Source organism: Scleropages formosus, chromosome 22 (genome assembly GCF_900964775.1).
Source record: "Scleropages formosus chromosome 22, fSclFor1.1, whole genome shotgun sequence".
Classification (NCBI taxonomy): Eukaryota; Metazoa; Chordata; class Actinopteri; order Osteoglossiformes; family Osteoglossidae; genus Scleropages; species Scleropages formosus.
In genome coordinates, this window is record NC_041827.1 from 15,946,959 (window position 1) to 15,970,155 (window position 23,197).

Here is a 23,197-nt window from a genome sequence, read left to right on the forward strand (position 1 = left end):
TAAGAACGAAGTTAAGTTCTCAGCAATTTGGTGTCAAACATTACATTAATGGCCCTTATCTGCGAAAAACGTCATTGTTATATGTGTATCTGACTAGAATTAGGACGCGCTCATAATAAAACGCGAGGTATAAGGAGATATAATAAAGTTCAGTGTCTCTCCGGCCAGTTAAGGCAAGAAAAACAAAAATCAGCACCGTTTCGTTTTACCATGCCGGCTTGTGAAACGTAACAAGAGGGATATATTGGTGTAAAAATGGTTTGATTTATAAGTTTACAGTGATGGGTTCCACCGAGCTCAATCAATGTGTGACCTTTCAACTTTTTTAAAAAATTTTTTATAATTTCTTTCCAGCCTCCCTGGGAAAGGAGTCCTTATACCTTCCTTTCCGTTTATGCATCCCGATCCAGTGTCCCAGTATGGATGTCCAGGGGGTGTGGTCCCCCCCCTCAACCCCTAACCCCCCCCGAGTGGGTTTTCTCTCTAGTTTCCTCCCGCCCCTCCGCTGTCCTACGTGTGTGTCTTTACTGCCTCTTGGCGGCTCTTCAAAGCGCTCGGACCCTGTCATTAGGGGGCGGGATCTGCGTCCCTCATAGAAGTGCGTGCGCTCGTGCCGCAGCTACTCTACACAGTCCCGGGACCGCGAGCCGAGACCCCCTCCGTACATATCGAAACCTCTTGGGATTTCATTCTCAGGGATGGCAGCGTCTCTTCTGGAGGTACGTGAGTGACACTGACTGACTGACCGGCGACACACGCACAGCGGCGCGCGCGCGCGCGCTCGCCCTCCTCCTTCTCGCGCCACCTGCACTGCAGCGCCAGGCTTACCTGCCGGGTACCGAGGCTCGGGTCGGGAAAGGCGGGCGCCACCACGATGAGCCTGAGGTGTCGCCGGTCAGAGTCTGAGACTCAGACTGTACCGTACGCAGTAGGGAGTAGGGGGGGCCGTAACTGGGGTCGCTTCGTCTTCCGTTGCCGCTACGCTAGGCTTCTACTACTCTCATCTCTTGTTGTTGGAGAGAAGTACTTCGTCCCGTCAAGTGAAAGCGAAGCGGCCGAAGTTTTACCTCAGCGGGCGCTACTAGTCTGTTAGCCGAGCGCTGTGTCTGTGTGTGACAGGACGGCGCGGGCTGCCCGGGGAAGGGGGCGGAACGTGGTAAAACTTCACACCAGCCTCGTGGCCTCTCATGAAAACGAGCAAACACTGATGCGCTGCTGCACTGACTTTTCTAAAACTCGTCGCGCTGCAGTCTCGCGTCTTTCCCTACTTCAGCACGAGCGCACGCTCTCATTCCTTACTATCACAAACTCTCGCGATAGTGACTTATAAACGCGTGTAAAATGTTGCTGTTTGTCTCGTGTCTCTTCGTAATTATGTATTATAAATATATGTATTTATATGTATATATGACGTGTGTGTGTGTCTTCAAGGAAAGCCTTTTGATCTTTTTCTTTGGGCATGTCTGCTGGCATGGATATTACCGTGATGTGGGGAATTAATGAACAGATGCAGCACTGTTAGCTTGAAACGACTTTTTATTGCTTTTTTTTTTCTCAGAGATTCAAAAGGGTCCCGTGAGAATTATTTCAAAATTATGCTGAATTGCTACACTGGACATTCCAGATCAATGGTTCACTTACTACAGAGTGATGCTGTTTTTAAACTTTGTATAACCCTTGAAAGGGAGAAGGTCACCAAGGGCCTTTCAGCATCTTAAAGGGGGGAAATATAATATGAGACCTACTTTGTAATAAAGTACTGTTGTATCTGGATGAAACAATTGTAAAAAAAAAAAAAAGGTGAGTGTCGGCCTTAAAAACATTAATTGCGCCAAAGCCATCAGGATCTGGTGGAAGATTATTATCGGCTAGAATAATGTGATGGAATGATGTTTTAAACAAATATTGAATATTGAAAGTGTGTAAATAAAATCATAATGTCTGGAAATAGACTTGAAGCCCCGCGTTTGGTGCCACCATCATTAGCAGATTTACTGTCAGCGCTGAGGGTCTATAATGACTTGATACCTGCCAAGTTCTGGCCTGTATCAAAATTAAGCTGTACTTATTCAGAGTACATATGAGGAAAACATATTCACTAACTGACACAGGCCTACGTAATTCTGCCACAATTGCAGCATAAAATTTCAACAAGTCATCCAAAAGAGACGGAAACCACACGCGGAAAGGCCACTGAATACAAGCTTTACTGACAAGTTAAACCCGGCCGTTTAGTTCTATAATGGGGTGTAATTAACCTGGAAACGGGAGCTGGACCAACAGGATACGGCGTGCCGACCGCAGGCGCTTAGCAGGAATGAGGCGGAGATCAATGCTAAGCCCCCAGGTCTCTTAAATTACGTTCAATGCGCTGATTAAGTATTATAAAACTGCAAGGCGAAAAGCTAAACCCTCAGGGCCGAATCGAATGAGAGGACGAATTGGGTTCTACCTTATCCGGCAGCTCAGCAAAGTGCACAAGAAATCTGTACAGAACAAATAATTAAATGACTTATTGTTGAAGGTTTTATCCAAAACAACTTCCAGTATTTGACATATTGATGCAGCAGGGTATTTCACTGCAGTCCTTCAGGGTGAGTACCATGCAAAGTGGTACAGCAGCAGTTGCAGAATGCAACCTAAAGGCTGTGTCCTTAACTGCTACGCCACCTGCTGCTCACTGTGCAGAGATAATAACTTCATATGGTCAGCGGTCATTATGATTCAGAGTGGTTATACGTGTAAGTTTTTCAGTGAGATCTGTGTAAACCTGACACACACTCACAGTTATCCTTCAGCAACCCTTCGTCATACATGTGTAGAGTTATTGTAAAAATGACAAATATTTCATGAGTAAGACTCATCTTGAATGAGAAGATAAAACGATGATGACTTTCGCCAGGGTGACCAGGGGGCCAGTTTACTGGCTTTATTTTCCATCCTTGATTTTGCTCACATTAAGATATTCTCAGCAAGAAAAGTTTTCTAAACCCACGGTGGTTTCCAAGCATAAAGTCAGGAGATAATTGAACCACATAAAAAAACCATAGCGCATTTTCAACTGAAGACCAGTGGCCGTTGCTGATTAAATTTACAACTTAAAATCCCCTTCACTTTTTTTGTTTATACCCTTAAATGTCATTTGCGGCACAGGCAAAGAGAAATCTACTTGAACTGTGGCTTTAAAATGTGTGTATAATGTTTTATTGTGATGGGATTAATTAAGAACTGCTAGTAACTTAAAGGAAATGGCTAACTGTGTTTATCTGCTAGTACGACCTAAGCAAGGCACATGGTTATTCCACATTTCTAGTGGCTTTGCCCAATCAAATGCGTGCATAAATGACAATATGTTACAAATCAAACAGGGGTCATTGCTGATGCATCTTGTCATTAAATTTTTCTTTTCAATTTGAGAGGATTACAAGGAACAAGAATTATCCCCAACACTTGTTTCCCCAAATCGACCTCCCTCTTCTCAAACTTCCCATCCGACCCACCTGGGGCTGATTAAACAGAACAAAATAAACCATGAAGAAATCAAACACAGGACTACAGAGTCCAGGGTGCTATATTAGCGTAAAATAAATAGGTTAATAAACAGACAATGAAATATCACGGATGGCTCTAAAAGGCACGACAAAACCTATATGGCTGCACGTGTAACTGTGTCGACCTACATGAGTCTTAATTAGATGAAAAGAAAATAATGTATTTAATAGTTAGTCACAGTTGCAGTGTCTCTGAGAACAGAGACAGACATAATTAGTGGTTGAGTCTATTGTCAACTGATGTAGGAAAACAAAGTTATGCTTTGGGTTCTGCTGGCTGGCGCTACAGTGGCAATTAATTGTCTTTGGCAGACAGACAGGCACCCGGCTACTTCTTTCAAAACAGGAGGTGTGCCCAGCAATCCTCCATCGGGGTGGGTTTGCCGTGCTCCTCCTGTCGGATGTTGTCAGGTGGCACTTTCAGATGCCATGGAGACAAGCAGATGGCTTCGTAGGTGCAGTCTGAGCAAGTCCGAACGCGGAAGCAGACCGTCATTTTCGGCTCACTCTTGGTCTTTGTCACAGGGTTTTATTAAGATATCTATACTTGTTCAGTCTGCCCCCACAACACACGTAAATGAAACTGACGGTGGAAAAAGTGTAAGGGTGTGCTGTGAAGACAAAGGCTAGGGTTAACAGCACAGCAGATATACTGTACTGTAAATATTTCAACGGCCATACAAACGAAAAACACTTGGTGAACCACAGTAAAAGAATATACAGTCCCAGAGCCAAAATGTTTTTGTTTTGTTTCGGTTATGCTGTAAACCGATGCGGCGGCTGCTGCCCCTCTCTGTCCAAGGCGTGTTTTCAGCCATGTCCCTGAGCGCACAAACAGTTGCAGCCCAGACTGTTTCCACGGCTCTTTGTTTGTTTGTTTTTTCGAGATCTCGAGGGCAGCATTGTTTCGTGTCCCATCACTGACAGGAAGTGCTCCTGTGAGGAGGAGGAGGAATGAAGCAAGGAGCCGCAGGGGGGCGAGCTCCTACCCGGCCGTGTGGCAGCGTGTCCACCCCTCCCTCCCTCTGAGCTGTCCCTTTGTATTCTCCCTGCAGGAGGAAGCTCGCTACGGGTCCAGCCCCCTGGCGATGCTCACGGCCACCTGCAACAAGTTCGGCAGCACCAGCCCGGTCCGGGACTCTGCCACACCTGGAAAGACGGGCAACGCGGCGCCGGGGAAAAAACCCTACCCTCTGAATTCGGACCTCCAGGCCCAAAAGGGCGGGAGAGTCGGCGAGGGCATGGCGGATTCCTACACAGGTTCCTTCAATGCCGGCGGTGGGCTTCTCACGCCTTCCGGGAGTCCCCCGCAACCAGCTGGGGGCTACAGCTCCGAGTACAACCCTTTCTCCCACTCTTTCCAGACCAGCTCTGGCTCCCAGGACCCCTCCCTGCTGGTATCGAAAGCCCACGCCACTGCTGACTGCCTGACCAGTGTGTACACATCACTGGACATGGCCCACCCCTACGGCTCCTGGTACAAAGCAGGAATACACCCCGGCATTACAGCTGCGCCGGCCAATGCCACCTCCTCCTGGTGGGATATGCACCCCAACTCTAACTGGCTGAGTGCAGCACAGACCCAGCCAGATGGCCTGCAGGCCTCCCTCCAGCCGGTGGCACCGCAGGCCTCTCTCAGCCCACAGCTGCCCAGCTACAGCTCAGATTTCACATCGCTGAATCCGGCGCCCTACCCCAGCGTGGGCCTGGGCTCCTCCTCGCACCTCCTCCAGTCCTCCCAGCACATGCTGCCGCAGGACATGTACAAGCCGAAGCCGGTGCCCAGCAGCACCCTCATGGAGAGCCCCATGGGGATGAAGCCAGCGAGAGGCTCGGGAGGGTACGGTGGGGGCAGCACCCCCGGGCGCTCCTCCTGTGATTGCCCCAACTGTCAGGAGCTGGAGAGGCTGGGCGCTTCGGCAGCCTCCCTGCGCAAGAAGCCCGTCCACAGCTGTCACATTCCTGGGTGCGGCAAGGTGTACGGCAAGGCGTCCCACCTGAAGGCCCACCTGCGCTGGCACACGGGCGAGCGGCCCTTTGTCTGCAACTGGCTTTTCTGTGGGAAGCGCTTCACCCGCTCTGACGAGCTTGAGCGCCACGTTCGCACCCACACACGTGAGAAGAAGTTCACCTGCCTGCTGTGCAACAAGCGCTTCACCCGCAGCGATCACCTGAGCAAGCATCAGAAGACTCACACCGAGGCCCCCCTGCAGGGCAAGGTGGGGGCTGGAGAGGGGGAGGGTGACCCCAGGAGCGAAGAGACTGTTGATCCCACACCAGGCACCCCCACTAATGCTGTCCAAGACTCCACGGCCAATGGGGAAGAGAAATCTGGAAACGGTGTGGAAACATCCAGTGGACTGTTGGAGATCTGACTCTACTTACAGCTCTGGCTGTAGGCAGATGACAAGATTATTGGTGCTTATTGCAAAAAAACCTAATTACCAGTGCCTCGGGCAAAGGAGCCACTTTATTTAATTGTCCTGCTATAGGTTTTTATGACAAATTTTTGGGGTTTGTGGAACCAAGAATGAAACTGATTAATGAGCCCCAGCAGATGTTGTCAATTGACTATAGTACGGGCAGATCTGTTGCTGAACACTAACAGATACACAGACACACATAGACACACACACACATACACACACACATAGACACACATAAACACACAGGAGGGAGACACAAACCACTGAAGCATTTCATATCTGATATACCTGTGTAACAAGTTGAAGAACAAACCTCAAAGGGGTACGCGAGTCAAGCAGGGTCGTGAGTTCCTGTGCTGTCACACATCGGTGAATATAAGGACAGTAGCTCCTCATGGAAAAGAGGTCAACAGCTGCCACTAAATGCAGTGAAGAGTAAACACCCAGTTTCGGGACATTACTCTGGAGTTAATTTCCAGAAAGCATGGCAGCATTATTATGATCATAGTTCAGCAGATAGTCAGTGAATGCATAATCTTTGCAATTGAACAATGATTTTGGGAAATGGATCCCTGGTCTGTACAATACTCTTTTTTAACACTTTGGAAAGAATCAAAGCCTTTGTATTTATAGAACTGTGGCTGCATACATTAGTGCATAATTTAACTGCAGTAAAATGACATCTTACACAGAACACTTGACAAAACTGATTCGATAACTAGATTCTCTTAGTTGTATGTCTGTTGATGGCATGTGTTTTCCTGTGTTTTAATGGAACAGCTTACTCTTGTGTTTTATTTAATTCATTCTTTACATAAATGTCTTATTTATGTCTTAAATTATGAGCAGATTGTACCTGCATACGAAAGAGAGCGATCTGTTCCTCGCAGTTATGGTTTAATTTAATGGCATGACAATGATACCAGGCCATTGATTAAACTTAGTAAATGAAGATGTTTCTATTATTTATTTAATTCCTTTGAAGTCATAGTTGATTAAATTTAATGCAGGTGCTTAAATATTTAGGATTTTATTTATATATCTTGGAGATTAGCTCTGTCCTTTAATTATAATATTTTCAAATTGTGACTTTATTTTACTCACAGATATAGGTGAAATAGCTGCATTTATGTTGTTTGCTTCACTTTTTCTTATTTAAGTAATCTTTCAAAAGTGTACATATAATTCTTAACTGATTTTATGTATACATTGTCTTATGTATTTATTGATCTTTTATCTGCTTTTTTTCTAAATGAAAACGCCAAAATAACAATTGCTATTATTATTGCTGTTGAAACATGTCAGTTATTTGTCTAAGCTATTGGATGCTATAGGCGCTGATGTTATTTCATCATGGGGTATGCAATTCATGAATATATGACAGAAGTCTCCGTTGGTTGAAATGCAATTTGAATTGATTTGGGATTCTTTTTCATGGGGAGGGTACTCAAAATGTTTGTAAATGTAAATACAAACTTAGATTTTTTTAAAAATAGAAAATTGTACCCTTTATCAGTACAAAGAAGAAATGGGAATACTTTTTTTGTTTCTGTTGTACTTTTTGAAAATTTGAGAATTTTTTCAGTGCTTCAAATATATGCAAGCCAAAGAGATTTGTAAATAGTTGTTACCAGTTGATACCATGTTGAGATGTTGGACATGTAAGGGTGGAACCGATTAAATGCAGCTACTTGTTAACGTAACCGTAAATGTAATTTACCATGTGTCCGATGTGGGTTCTTTCTATGGGTGAGAACATGCCACTCTCAAGGTTTCAGGTCTCCGCCACTTTTTCAAAATTTGAAACTTCAGCAGCATTGTGCAGTGCAGTATTACGCAGAAGAAAAGGGACAATTCGAAAATGGAAGTACTTTTGAGTGGTATCTTTTAAAAATGGAGTCAGCAACGCAAAGTTAATCTGCAGCTGACTCTGATTTAAAAGTGGTAACTTTAGCCTTCCTGGAATGGCATCGTATTTTAACCCCAATCTCTGCACATGAAAAAATGGGGTTATCATATTTTTCCTGAGGCAATTCAGAGTGTGATGCCCACACCACACTTAAGAGGGCCACCATGAACAGAATGTGTTTGTACAGTAGACCTCATCACAGCACAAATATTTGTTCAACGCAACTGCACCCGGACCCTCCACAGTGAGCCGAACGCTTAAGAGACTTGACTCGATGCCCGTGGCCACCTTCACGTTCTCTCTTATCCTGCTTTCCTCACCCTGCACCTTTCTCAGATCTCCCGTCTGTCCCTTGTCCTCTCCTCATACCTCCTTCTTGTCTGCTGTGATTTATGTCTCTCTCCGCTGCTCGGCACTCCGTCCATGTCCCCCCTTGTCTCTCACGGTTCACGGAGTGCCGTAATTATCCTGTGCAACACAAACAAAGCAGCCCTCTGAGATGAACTCCCAGTCAACACAATGACCCCTTTCAGGCCGACACTGTAGTTACACTCATGGCAATTACTTTATGCTACAGTCTGAGAGGGGTAATTACTTCTTCCCCTATTTGAACACACCGGGATAAAGGAGGGTGGTAAGGGGGAAGTGCTTTGTTCTATGGATTAAACCTGGGGAGGTGTTCACCAAAAATTAAGCCCCCAAAACAGACAGAGGAGACAGACAGTGGCAGCAGTTTCTCACAGGGAACCGCGCACAGGTATGTCCTGTTCAGAGTTTCGCTGACTCACTGTTATCAAACAGTATTTTAAAAACAGTGCTGCGGAAAACTTACATTTAAGTCATCATGCTATTAATCACTCATTAAAGGAGAATAAGGAAGAGGAATGATATTTGGCATAGTAGGACCTCATCCAACACTTCATCAATCATTGTCTACATACCTAACAGTATGAGTCAGTTCTGACCTTTAAATATGAAAGTAAAGTAAAAACAGTTGGAAAGAACGAGACATGAAGGGGACCTACAGGTAACTGGGAGGTGAGGGGAACAAGTGTTCTAGAATAAGCTTTCATAATTCCCTTTGGGTAGGAGAGATTTAAAGGGGATCTTCTCGGGACATGTTTGGTATTCCACATTAATCACATCATATGAAACAGATCCGTCTGCTAAGACCTAGGAAGACTAACATATGACAGCTGTTATGCTTCTTTTTGTTAATTGCAATACACTTTTTATATTTGCTTTTTTATACACTTGACAGCAGACATTTTGATCTAACATGGGATACATGCACTAGACTAGAGGAACCAGTTGGTCCCTAGTTACAGGTGGCGCAGCAATGACAATCCCTTGTTGGTGATTGCGAGCGATGTATCCATCTTCACTGAAACAACGAAAATCTGAGGGTGCGGTGGAACACGACAGGCCAGATGATGAGTTTGTGGAGCTAAGCGAACCTGTCGGACCCCACCATGCTCAATGCCCGCCCCCCCACACGTCTCTCCACACTTCTCCTACTGCATGGTTCCAATTTAAGGGTTCTAATGAGCTGTAGTTGAGGTCAATTTATATAAAAAGTCCTCAAGCTGACTCTATCATCAGGGACCGAGATGTTTACGGTGGTCTGAAGTGGGCGCGCGGTCGAGTCCGCAACATAAAAGGCAAAAGAGGAATGGGTGGGGTGTGTCAGCACAGCGGGGATGGGGGCAGGGGGGCAGGGGAGGGTCACTTGTGGCTTTTAAACTTTTCCTGCAAGTAGTTTTTTCTTATTTATATCATGCCGGTGGTGGCAACCTTTTTCTTTATTTTTATTTTTTATATTGAAATCCAGGAAGAGTTAACAGTCGCTTCAAAAACAGCCATAAAAAGATATATATATATAAATTCTGCCACACGTGCAATGAGGAGAAACCGTGGACAAAACTGTTCCACATGTCCACGCCACCCCCCAACCCTACCACCACCCATCCTTATTTTTGGTTCAACATTTGTTTTAAAAACTTCTTATTTCAAGATTTTTTTTTGTCCGTATAAATATACACATGTAGTCAGAGTGACTCTTTATCAAAACTCTGCGTCAGGATGGTTATAACAATTGGGAGCAGTTAAAATGAAGCAAGAATGTGTTTTGATTGAAAGCCCCATGGCTAAAACATATCTCTGTGTACAATGTGTCTACTGTGCTCCATCGTGTATATTATTTGTGAGCCGCATGGTTTGGAATTTGTTTTCCAAACAAGCAAAATTGACTGTTTCTACATAAATGTCACAAGCAGCGTAACACAGTTCTTCCCACCGGTACTCTCGTCTAGTTCCGAAGCTTAGTCCATTTTTGTCTTTTGTCTTCCTTCAAGCTAGATAAGCTAATTAACTCCCACAAAATTACCGCAAAATTACTTCAAGAGTTGCCCCAGAAGACACCCCGTCACCTCCCATAAACCTGACGTGGCTTTGCTGACTTGTTCCATTCAGTGTCGAAAATCCACTGCCGCGCATGTTGCGTCACTGACAAAGTCCCTCCGAAACGGACAAAATGGGAAAACAAGGTGAACTAGCTAAGAAAGAACCGAAGCACTGCTGCGTTAAAATGCTTGACCGTGAGCGTGTGTTCCTGTCCTCACAGCCTAGCGCTGATTCCCCTAGGTTGTATCTACATTCAGCATAAATGATTTCAAACCCAGCAATGGTGACCCCTCTCCAGTCCGTCCTGCTGCACTCCCTCACAACAGGGGCCCCACAATGATCTGCATTGATAAAGCTGTATTCTGGATCATATGCTCGACCTTCCCCATGCCTCTGGGTGTAGGAGCGGTTCAGTTAAAGCAGGACAAAGGAACAGGTGTCCGCAGCTGTGACAGGATGCTTCATTGGGGTTGATGGTGTGTAGTGGGGCTCGACGTGCCTCGAGGACTTGGGAAGTACAATAGCACTTAAGGTACTCGATAAAGTGTCAAGATAAGGCCCAAGACTGGGGGTGTTATACTGATCCGATTAGTGATCGACAGCAACATGAGGTCAGCAGAGGTCAGGTAGTGTCCAGGTAACACAAGGGAAATCACAGAGGTAGTTTTGCTGGGGAGAGATTGATGGGTTTGAGTGCATTGCCTCCTGGGACAGTGTAAACACTTCCCTAGCAGCAGATCTTCAACAGTGCCATCAAGTGTATGTAGCCTTCAAAAAGGCCACATGTGGGATTCTCAAGTGTTCTTTGTGCGAGACCCTACCTAAACTCTTATAAATTGAACTTAAAACAGGAGTCTGTAATTCACAACAGGAAAAAGCTGCTCAAGGTGTGGCGTGTTTACGTGACGACAACATATCATTAGAAAAACAATTTAAAAAGTATGGACTCATAAGACTTTTTACAGGATTCCTAAAATGGGTAAGAGAGCTGCTGGGTGGGGAAGTATTTTACTCAATCTGTCAGACTTTTGAGCAGAAATGTGTGAGCAGTGACTGACTTAGAAATTCACGCCGCCTTTAAGGCCTGCTGTTTGATAAATTGCTTCCAGAAAAGAAACTGCGTTAGGTGTCAGATGTGACACTTTACAATATGCATGAACTTCCATAATTTCTGTCAAACTCTGTTACGCTCAGTTCCGCAGCTGACGTCTTCACTGCGAACTGTGAACAAATGCTGTCATTCATAAATTATGTACAGCTGAAAGCCCACTCAGATTTACTGGGAACTGGCCAGAAAAATACTGCTTAAAGGTCCTTTTTTTCTTTATGGATTTTGGTGCACAGATGACTGAAAATACGACATCTTCAAAGCGGAAAAAAAAAAGAAAAACAAACCATCCATCCACCTTCAACAACCGCTGATCAGGGTCGCGGTGTAGAAACAAACTGCAAAAATGTAAATGAACTTTAGAGACAATGGAAGGAAATAATAACCTGTCCAAAAAATCATGAATTACCTTTCAAAGTAAATTAGTACTGTGGTCTAAAATAACTTGTTATGACCAGCCATACCTAAACCTTAAATATGACAATATGAATACAAATGAGAAAAAAAGAAACTAATTCATCCTGGTAAAATCTATTACCTACTGTGTATTCAATGAATGGTGCTTTTGAAAAAATTGTAGAAATTTGATTTGGTGTCTGCAAATGTGGGGGGAAATGACTAGCATATGAAAATGGAATCTAATCATAGTTTCAGAAACAATTTACATAGAGAGCATATGCAGTTTCACTTTGAAAAAATGCTTACTATAAAGCTTCACCCTGGTATCTGATCATATTATGGTATTCTGACTGACGTACCCCCCAAACTATTCTCATTCCTTTTTTAAAATGTAAGCCACTAAAGACTTCCTAGGAACATTTAAAAAGGAAAGGGATTTAAGGGGGACGGGGGGAGGGAGGGTGCCTGTGTGTGGTTGAAGCACATGAGAGGAAACGCAGTACCAAAGAAAACGACGGTGGAGGTTATTTAATAGAAAGTGTTTTTAAAAAGCCAAATGGTAACAAAGTGAGAAGAGGTCTTTTAGACAGAGGCGGTGAGACGGAAGGTGAGCTGGAAGGAAAAAAGATGCACATGGAGAATATGACTGAAAGAAAGAAAGAAAGAAAGAAAGAAGAGAGAGAGGAGGGGAGGCACGATGCGAGAGAGCGATTTGGGTTGGAAGAGAGAGAGAGGCAGGGTTGGCAAGGACGAGGCGGAGGAGTGTGGTGGTTCAGAAGTCCTCCAGCGCGAGGCGCCAGCGTGTCCGGCGGGGGCCCTGACCAACAGCCGCTTAACCCCCCCAAAGTCACGGCCGCAACTCCCCCTCTCCCCTCAACCAACTGGCAGGCAGCGTGTTGCTGGGGCTGCTGCTGCTGCATGTTTATTTAATATCCTGAAGAAATTGAAATATCTCTGTGGCCTGAGACACACACATGAAGAGACACACACGCACACACTCACCGCAGAAAAATAAATAAATAAAATAAAATAATAATATTCACTTGACGCACAGCCAAAAATGTGAAGAAAAGCTCCCTTTTCTGACAAAATGTCAGAGAGCGAGCGGCTGGTGGCGGGGGCTCTCTCAATCTGCACAAAGCTGTCGAAAGTGCAGGCAGAAGCTCTGCTCTTCTTGAAGCGGCCCAAACAAACACGAGGAAATACCTGGATGCACCGAGCGGTTTTTTTTGTTCTCTTAGTCGGTACAAGCCGCTGCAGGCACGCGTCTTGTGTCAACAAGTATAAAATTTCTTTTCCTGATAAATGTCTTTGGTGGTGGATTTGCAAAAAGCGCAGCGGTGGGTCCGCGTGCGCAACACGGCTATATTTCTAATGCTGGCGACACGGCTGTTTGTTACAGCGTGCGGAGGGGCAGCTCCTACATATACCTCTGTATGTGCATTCGGGCGAGTAAGCAAGTCGAATATGCAAGTATCGTAGTTTGTGTGTGCACATAATGACTCCAATCATTACGGAGCAATTCCTTCAGATGAGAAATCCCTTAAACGCTCTTGGTTTTGGACTGGAGTTATCCCCTCTGTCTCCTCTCTCCCCAAGAGCCACCAACCACTGCAGCCGCCAAAAATAACACTGGAGCGCCATTCGAACCCGCGCCTCGCCGCAGAGCAGCCCAGCCACAGGACAGGGATCAAAACACACACAAAAAAGGAAACACATCATATTTTGGAAGGAAAAAATTGTTCATTTAACTATACTTATGTTCATTTAACTACACTTATACTTAAGATATCTTTTCAGAATCCGCTAAGGGTTTTGACCCAGAGTTAATTGAAATGGCTCTGCTACGCTGAGATCAGTTGGGAAGCCTGTGATTTTTTTTTCTCTGTTGGGTCATTCATGTACTGATTGCCTAATAATAGCAGCTGCATTAGCAGAATGAATCAGACGCAAACTAACATGACCTCATAAGAATATTCTGCCATGCAATTACATACTAGTCATAATAGTAACGACGATTGCTACTAGATATTTTGCTGTTTGTTATGTAAAATTACTGTGTTGCTTCAGGCCAACTTCTCAGCTTATGCTAAAAAAAACTCTCTCCCCTTATTCAGCTGACATATACATACTTACCTGTGTTTATCAGTAGATTAGACATCTGATAAACACAGGTAAGTATGTATATGACTGAGACATTTGCGACCGTGGATTTTAAAATCGAATTTATTATACTGTTACTGCATGACTCACTTACACTCCATCTACACACTTCCTCTGTAGGGCCTGTTAAGGAACGCAGACCCCTCCAGGTTGGTAAAAAGACAAAATCAGGCGGCTGAACTGTAAAAGAGCATTTAAGGTATTAACCTTTCGGAGATTTTACAATTTATGCAAAATCAGAAATTTTGAAAATGACAGGAGTGACAGGAAAACCAGAAACCCCTGCGGCCCAGGGGGACTGGAGTTCTCCACCGCCGAGTCCTTTACTCCAGCGCTCATGAGTAAAATAAGAGCAGCAAATGCTGCCCCCTACAGACCGATCTCTTCATCACACCGTGCTTTTTCAAGGGCCGCTCACCAGGTGAGGCGCTCCCTCAGTGCGGGCTGGACACACCCTACTTACCTGGGCTGACCACTCTACTGCTCTAAGGCATTATTTTACATTTCAGCATGGTGTCCCAGTAAACACACACTCATTCCCGTATAGCACTTTCTCCTATGCCAAAGATGTGCACTGTTAATTAAAAGAAATATCTTGCAGAAATGTGCTGCAGATACTGTATTACATGCCTACACCCCAACCCTTCGGTAACACTGACAGATAAACACAGGAAAATTTCCAGTGAAAAACAACAGCATAATGAAGGAGTAAAGAACAACAAACATTTATAACAGTACAGAAAAACCTAATTTAAAACTCAAGAAAAAATACCATAACAGACTCTGTACTCTGACAGATTACATTAATAGGACCCATGACCCACACACACTAGCTGAAACTGCTTGTCCCATGCGGGGTTGCGGCAAGCCAGGGCCTAATCCAGCAATGAAGGTCGCAGGGCTTGGGGGGGGGGGAACCCAGGATGGGTCGCCATTCTGTCGCATGGCACCCCAAGCATAACTCGAACCCCAGACCCACAAGAAAGCAGGACCAGCCAACCCCACCGCACCCCCCAAGAACCATGACCATTTGTTAGTATTTAAACACTGTCAGCCACCGGATTCTGCTCGCCTCTCTTGGATAGCTTGGTATCCAAGGAACAACACTGAAATGGTTTGGGTCCTACCTGTCAGGTAGATCTCAGCAAGTGGTCTGGGGTAGAACCCAGTCATCCTCCCAGCCTCTCTCAGCTAGTGTTCCACAGGGCTTGGTACTTGACCCCCTACTCTTCTCAAATCCAGCTAACCCACACACACACATTGTTTGAAATCGCTTATCCCAAGCAGGGTCGCGGTGAGCCGGAGCCTAACCCGGCAACACAGGGCGCAAGGCTGGAGGGGGAGGGGACACACCCAGGACGGGACGCCAGTCCATTGCAAGGCACCCCAAACAGGGCTCGAACGCCAGATCCACCACCCAGTGGGCACTGGCTGAACACGTCAAGCCACGTATATAGCAGCATCTATAAATTAATTAATTAACTAGATACATTTTTAATTGTAGAGATCATACAATTTTATACGCTGTAAAGTGCTTTGAAAAGCTGCTTTTAAAGGTGCTATATAAAATAAAGTACATACACATATATAGTAAACTCCAGAATTACTGGCACCTTTCATGAAAATGAGTAAATGCACACAGTCCGAAACTGTTTGTCCAAGCGGGGTCGCGGCAAACTGAAGCCTATCCCGGCAACACAGGGTGCAAGGCTGAAGGGGGAGGGGACACACCCAGGACAGGATGTCAGTTTGTCGCAAGGCACCCCAAGTGGGACGCGAACCCCAGACCCACCAGAGAGCAGGCCTCGGCCAAACCCGCTGTACCACCACACTCCCTACGACAAACCCAGCTGTATAAATGAGTAGATAATTGTAAGCTTGTAATAACTGTAACCTGAACATTGTAAGTCACTTTGGAGAAGAGCACCAGCTAAATGAATAAATGTACCTGTAAATCCATACCTCTTCCCTTGGCCCCATCATCGCCTCCCTTGGATTCTCCCACCACTGCTACACCAATGATATTTAGCACTTCCTCTCCTTTTGATGACCTTCCAGCCTCTGCCATCAAACCTGTCCAGCTGATACAGAACCCTGCAACACAAGTTGCCCAGATCAAATTCGAGACTCTGGTTATGGCCTGCAAAACCATCAATGGATCTGCTCCCCGATATTCCCGAAACATGATAATCCACTACACCCCAGCCAAACCGCTATGCTCCTCCACCTCTGTCCGCTTGGTAGTCCCATGCACAAAAGGAGCAAAAAAGCTGTAAGATTTTTGGTTCTAGCTGAATAACTGTAATGGTGGCACAGCAAGTAGCGCTGCTGTCTCACAGCACCTGGGTGGTGCGAGAGGATGTGGGTTTGATCCCCACTCAGGCTGTGTGGAGTTTGCATATTCCCCTGTGTGGGTTTCCTCCGGGTGCTCTGGTTTCCTCCCATACTCCAAAGACATGCTGTTCAGGTTCCCCCATAGTGTGTGAGTGACAGAAAGAGTGTGTTCCACTGATTTATGGATGATTGATGCAGTGCAAGTCACCTTGGTGAATAAGGTGTGTGGGCTGATAACACTACAGAGTTCATTGGAAGTCACTTTGGAGAAAAACGTCTGCAATAAATAAATGTAAACCAATGTACCTTGCTACTGTAAATTTGTACAAACTAAGAAATTCAGCCCAAATTCTAGTGTATTCAGAAAGTTAGGTATTGAACAAATTAACCTTTATAGTTTACTAATCACTCGTTCGTCAAACGCACTGGAAATTCTCTCTAGATCATTTCAGTCGTATGTTGCATATCGACACAACTATAACTCAGCTACAGAATTAACGTACAGCTCCCATTATCGGCGAGGAAAAAAAACGTTACAGCTATCGCCGGATTTCACTGAAAAAAACTGGAAGTACATCCGGTGTAAAGAACAAGATACCCGGAAGTAGTACAGAACATCCTGCTAAAGAATAGCTTTAACGATCTTATACCTCACTGGAGTGATTAGTGACACATTTATTCATTTAGTAGACGCTTTTCTGTAAAGCGACGTACATCTCAGCGAAAATACAATTTGTGCATTACATTAATAATTAAGAGAAAGAGGCATGGCTGCAGACGTGATTATTAAACCTAGTTTGTTACTTTCCACTTGATCATCATGTGCCGACATTTTCAGGCAGTGTACTGTAGTGTAAATGGTTTATATATTCTTCATTGCGAAAACCAAACATTTTGCACGTTCTCCCGTACAGTTACCCATTGCATAAATGAGTAAATCATTGTAAGTCGCTTTGGAGAGTATCGTCAGAACGAATAAATGAGAATGTAGAGCGACTGATTCAGTTTTCCATCGCCAACTGACTTCCAGTAGCCTAGCGCTCAATGGCCTTTTTACGGTTCGCTACGTCATTCGCCACGCAAGAACGTAAACCAATCAAAGCACAAATTTCTGACAGCGGACCAATGGAAATACAGGATATTGCATCGTTTTGAGCGAGGGGTAGGACATTGTACGGTTCTTGGATGCGCTGTAGAGACGTTCTGAACTGTGATTTTGTCGAGTGGCGCGACAGTGAATGGGGCCACTTATTCTTCATGTCGCTGTCGTTGTGCTCGCCGCGGAAAGTGTTGATGAAAACAGCCCTTCTGTCACATGTGCGGAGCATCTGCAGTTCGGAAACCCTTTGGCTTTTGTTTTATAAATAGGGAATGAACGACGAGACAACACCAGGAAACTGCAAGAGAAACTCTGGGTGCTCCAGGTGGGATCACGTGGGAATCACGTGGGTGAACGCGTCTAAAAGCCCTTAATCAGCTAACAAGCTAATTAAATTACTGTGTCAGAAACTTGGGCTAGGGACGGGTTAGTAACGAAGGCCAGGGAAACATATCTGTCATGACTGAGATGGGGAGTTCCTCCTATGGCTCATTCATTGGTATACGCATGCCCGATCATCCCGGTGATGATACTTATTTAGAGGGCTGTGTTGCCAGTATCAGCGTGTTTAAAGTTTTTAAGTCCTTGCAAGAGTGGAAGTAGAAGTTGATACGGATTTCTATTAGAGCAACATGATTTTTAAAGTAATAGACTCGTATGCCGTTAAAAATAACCGAGTATGGCTTCTCTCTGTAAGTTCCCTCGTTTTACACATAAGAAGTGATGTTTTCCTGAATCTAATCGACTTTCACTTACATGTAAAGGTACTTTACAGTTATCTACCTATACAGCTAGGACCTAGGTACTGGAGCAATTTAGAAGTACCTTGCTTGCCAAGGGTACTGTTAGAGGTGAGATTTGAACCTACAACCGTTGGATGTAAAGGGAGCAACTGTAACCAGCTGTCACTTTAAGCAGTTTACTTTTTTTGGGTGGCATGGCAGGTAGCACTGCTACCTGGCTCTGGCTGGGCTGTGGTTTTGGACGTGAGTTTGAATCCACCCCAGTTAGTGTGGCATTTGCCTGTTTCCCCATGTTTGCATGGGCTCCCTGTGGATTATCTGGTTTCCATGTTCCAAAGATGCCTGTTTTAGGTGAATGACTGTGAATATGCTGTAGTGTGAGTGAATGTATGTTACATTTATTCATTTAGCCGATGCTTTTCCCCAAATCGACGTACATCTCAGCAAAAATACAATTTGTGCATTACATTAGAGAAAGAGACATAGCTGCAGACATGTGTTATTGCTCAGAAATGTATTAGTGTCCCATCCAGTGTACCCTGTCTCATGCCCTGTGTTGCCAGGGTAGGCTGTGGACCACTGTGACCCTGAACTGGAAAATGAATGGATCATTTAATACTTTCTGTGCCAGTCCCTTCCTTTGGAAGTCTGCTTAATTTATTTGATTAAAAGGTTCCGGAGGAACTTTTGCTTGTAACTATGACAACCACTGTTTAAGACATCTATCTTTATTTCCCAGTATTGAGCAAATGCTGGCTGTGAACCCCGGGAAGACGCCCATCAGTTTGCTGCAGGAGTATGGAACGCGGATAGGCAAGACCCCAGTGTACGACCTGCTGAAGGCCGAGGGTCAGGCCCACCAGCCCAACTTCACTTTCCGCGTGTCCGTGGGTGAAATCAGCTGCACCGGCCAAGGGCCCAGCAAGAAGGCTGCAAAGCACAAGGCAGCTGAAGCAGCCCTCAAAATGCTCAAAGGAGGCCTGGGATTGATCAGTGGAGGTGTTGGCAGTACAGAAGAGAGCAGTGCTGGGGGAGGAGGAGGAAGAGAGGAAGAATGTACTGATGGGCTGGAGTTGTCCACAGATGGATTAAGGTTAATACAGTTTCCTCATTGTGTGAATTAGTTGTCTGAAATATACTTGTTATATTTCAGTAAAACATATTCTGACTATGCATGTTTACCCTGTCAACTTTTAGTCTTTCATATTTTAATGTATTTCACATGTAATGTGTGTAATTGGGGGATGCGGTGGGTTGAATTGGGTCCTGCTCTCCGGTGGGTCTGGGGTTTGAGTCCTGCTTGGGGTGCCTTGCGATGGACTGGCGTCCTGTCCTGGGTGTGTCCCCTCCTCCTCCAGCCTCATGTCCTGTGTTGCCGGCTCGGGCTCCAGCTCCCCGCGACCCCGTATGGGACAAGCAGTTCAGACAATGCGTGTGTAATTGGAGAGCAGGGGAGGCTAAGTCATATTTAATGAGAATGACAGGGTCTGTGGGGTTTTATTTTGTGCAAACTGAGCATTGACAATAACATGCAGGTGTGTTTCCACATGTTAATAATTTGCTTATTGGGGCACTTTTCACCAAGTTATTTGGCAGCACATTTAGTGTTTAGCAGGTATTGCTTTCTTTCATGAATGCTGATGACATATGTAATTGTGTGCTGGGGTACAGAAACAAGAAGGATTATTGGATGTCTTCATTACTGATAAAATAATGTCACATTTCTAATAGAGGGGATTCTTTGCATTTTCTTGTCAAGCTTGAACCCAGAGGCAAAAATGTCAAGCTCCACACAACAGGCGGAGTGCAATCCAGTAGGTGCACTGCAGGTCAGTTGGAGGAGGACCGGGGACTCTGTGCACTGCTGTGCCTTAATCATGATGCTGCATGGTTTTCACTTTCTGTACTTCACTGTTGCTGTACTTCCCCTTTTTTTCCTCATATTCTCTGGTCTGGTATGTAAGCACTGTGGTATTAACATTAAACTGATGGATTATCAAATGCTTTTATCAATATCTGCTGACAGTGTTACCCAGTTGTAGTTTGATTTTACTTGTTAGTTCCCTGTTTCAGAGTTGTATCAGCAGGGCCATTCCCAGAACTTGAGTGTTCAACTTTTTGGTTACATAAGTGTATACTTTGTACACACATGCTGTTGATATCAATAATTCTTCTGTTGCTCCCCCAGGAGCTGGTGGTGCAGAAGGGCTGGCGTCTGCCAGAGTACACTGTGACGCAGGAGTCAGGACCAGCTCATCGAAAGGAGTTCACTATGACCTGCCGAGTGGAACGGTTTGTTGAGATTGGTGAGCTGGCAAATTTGAAGTATTTTGCACATACAACCCATTGTTTAATCTCTGATGTGTTTGGTTTGGTGTGTCTGCTTGTGGCCTTCGCTGACTTCAGCGATGATCTGCAATCCTCCCCCTTCCCCAGGAAGCGGCACATCAAAGAAGTTGGCAAAGCGTAACGCGGCTGCAAAGATGCTAACCCGAATCCATGATGTTCCGGTGGACCTCAGACCCAATAATGACGCTGAAGCAGATGATGATACTTTTACCATGGTAGGACATGGGAAAATTAAGTATGTTATTACTTGAAAATCACTGTAGGCAACTGAAATAGCACGAAAACTCAAAATAAGGGTCACTCTTATGAGGGAAAGAGGATTCCCCTTGCTCCTATTAAACAATTGCCCCACTGTCACCCCTATGGCCCCTCTTTACAGCACATGAGTGGCAGGTTGGAGGGGGGCAAGGGCAAAGGCTTTGGTTGCACATGGGACTCCCTGCGCAACTCAGCAGGGGAGAAGATCCTCCAGCTGCGAAGCCAACCTCTGGGTGAGCCAGACTCTAACTTCTGCTCCCTACTGCATGAGCTCTCTGAAGAGCAGCGCTTCGAGGTCAGCTACCTGGACTTGGGTAAGCCCTGCACACCTCAAGATAACACCATCCTATATTTCTGACTGGACGTTCATGCCAAAGTTCTGTTTGCTATGCAAACGACTTATTAAACCTCCCTCAACATAGCTGAATGTTACAACTAAATGTACACACACATTGTCTGATGCCGCTTGTCCCAAATGGGGTCACAGCAAACCGGAGCCTAACCCAGCAACACAGGGCTGGAGGGAGAGGGAACACACCCAGGACAGGACACCAGTCCGTTGCAAGGCACCCCAAGCAGGACTCGAACCCCCGACCCACCAGAGAGTGGCACCCAGCCCCCTGCAACTAAAAGTAGACTTTCAGAAATACTGTCTATGTAAGACCAAGTTGTGGTTAAACTCCTTCCAGTCCCTAGAAATAACATGAAGGACAACCTGTTACACAGCTCTGCTGTATCCACGCAGACATTAATACGTAGTCACCAGTTCACCTGAAACACATCTCTGGCTTGTGAGAGGAAACCCATAAGAATGTAGACTGGATGGGGGTTGAACCCTTATCCAGTCACATAGCTCAGGAGCTGTGAGACACTTGTGCTGTCCGCTTTGCAACTGTGCTACCCATTTGTGCAGCTCTGTATTTGTTTTTCTGAATCAGCTGAGGCTAAATGCTTTTCTCATTAGCACCACACTAACAGCAGTGGGATGTGAACAAGCAACCCTTAGGGTACAAGTTTGCATCCTGTTGTACTGTGCCAGCTACTCATGTAAAGAGGCGTGTTTGCTGGACATGAACGTGCGCTCTCTGTTTGTTTGCAGAAGAGCGCAGTCTCAGCGGCTGGTACCAGTGTCTGGTGGAACTCTCCACCCAGCCCGTCACTGTGTGCCATGGCTTTGCACACAGCTTGGATGCGGCTCGCGCCAGTGCCGCCCACAACGCCCTGCAGTACCTCAAGATCATGGCTGGTGCTAAGTAACTACCTAAAACCAGCTTCTGATACAATCCTACTAAACATGTATAGTCATTCGGGGTGATGTTTTGGATGCCCTTAGTGCAAAATGACTGTGTCCTTTCCGTGGCTTGGTAAGAAGTGATGTCATCCTTCTTAACATATGTGTCTTATAGTTCTCTGAAATGCAGACATAAAACGTGTAAGTATATCTGACTGTCAGCTGACTCTTCTGAAAATTACTGTAAGCAGGGTTTCAACTGAAATGGCACAAACTCGAAACAAGGGTCACTCTAATGAGGGGAAAGAGGACTCCCCTTGCTCTTTATTAAACAGTTGCCCTACCCATCCCTGTGGCCCCTCTTTCTGGCCCTTTCCTACAAATCCGTTAGAGAATTCACATCCCTGGTGTTCACAATCACTGTAGAGGAGGATGGTGTCCTCTGGAGTCACTTCACACGCACTTTACAAAATGCCCTTTGTTAAAAGGGCGGATCATCTCCACTTAAATGTTTTCTTCCTCCTCAACCTTAGGCCTCTTAAGCTGATAATGACTTATTTTTAGGTTAGCCTCTTCAGGTCCATTGTTATTGTGTCGTGCTCGTTGTCAGTGTGCTTGAACCATTCTTTTCATGCTGACCGGGAAATCCAAGGCTTTACTTTGGAATAACGGGTGCTATAGCAGTCCTCTCTTTAAATACTAGCTGTATTCTCCACTGGAGTAATGAGACTTCATTGAAAGTTTCTGATTTGATGTCGCAGCCACAAGATGTTGCTGTTTCCTTGCTTTCATAAGGCCAGTGCAACTTCACTCATCTGTGACAGGTCAATTGTAGCCACAGTAACAGACACTTTGAATTATAACCAAATCCGGGCTGTTCTGGAAGGCTGGGTGCATCCATGAATTGGAGCAGATTCAAATGACCAACCAAATGTGTACAAGCTATGTGATGCATTTTTAAGATATTGTTTTATCAGCTATGAGATGGTGATTGAAGAAAAGGACAAATTCCTGGAAATAAATTGTATAGGTAAAATCTGGAGATAAAATGTTCAAATATATTTTTCCCCCATTTTGTTCCAGTCCAAAAAGAAAATTTGTTTTTATAGTAAATTCACCTTGCACCAATGCAGGTGTGTATTTGGCAAACTGTAACATGTGAGTTGAAGTGTAGGCTTTTGGGAAACCAATTTTGCAGTGCTTGGTCAGCTGTATTGGGCGTGT

General features: G+C 45.1%; 2 protein-coding genes across 3 annotated transcripts; both read left to right on the forward strand.

The window, feature by feature from the left end:
* The first annotated feature begins 673 nt into the window (after positions 1-673).
* sp7 (Sp7 transcription factor) lies at positions 674-6,482 on the forward strand. 2 transcript variants are annotated; one of them, XM_018742340.1, is made up of 3 exons: positions 699-727; positions 2,823-2,829; positions 4,607-6,482. In XM_018742340.1, exons 1-3 carry the CDS (start codon positions 699-701, stop codon positions 5,924-5,926), a joined length of 1,356 nt encoding a protein of 451 aa, XP_018597856.1. In that variant the 3' UTR covers positions 5,927-6,482. The 2 variants fall into 2 exon arrangements, with proteins under 2 accessions (XP_018597854.1, XP_018597856.1); XM_018742338.1 differs by lacking the exon at positions 2,823-2,829 and having other exon boundaries at positions 674-719.
* Positions 6,483-17,431: 10,949 nt separating this feature from the next.
* On the forward strand, positions 17,432-23,070 carry tarbp2 (TAR (HIV) RNA binding protein 2). Its single transcript, XM_018742341.2, has 7 exons — positions 17,432-17,717; positions 18,875-19,228; positions 19,895-19,964; positions 20,324-20,441; positions 20,572-20,699; positions 20,864-21,056; positions 21,842-23,070. Exons 1-7 carry the CDS (start codon positions 17,665-17,667, stop codon positions 21,997-21,999), a joined length of 1,074 nt encoding a protein of 357 aa, XP_018597857.1. The 5' UTR covers positions 17,432-17,664; the 3' UTR covers positions 22,000-23,070.
* The last annotated feature ends 127 nt before the right edge of the window (positions 23,071-23,197 follow it).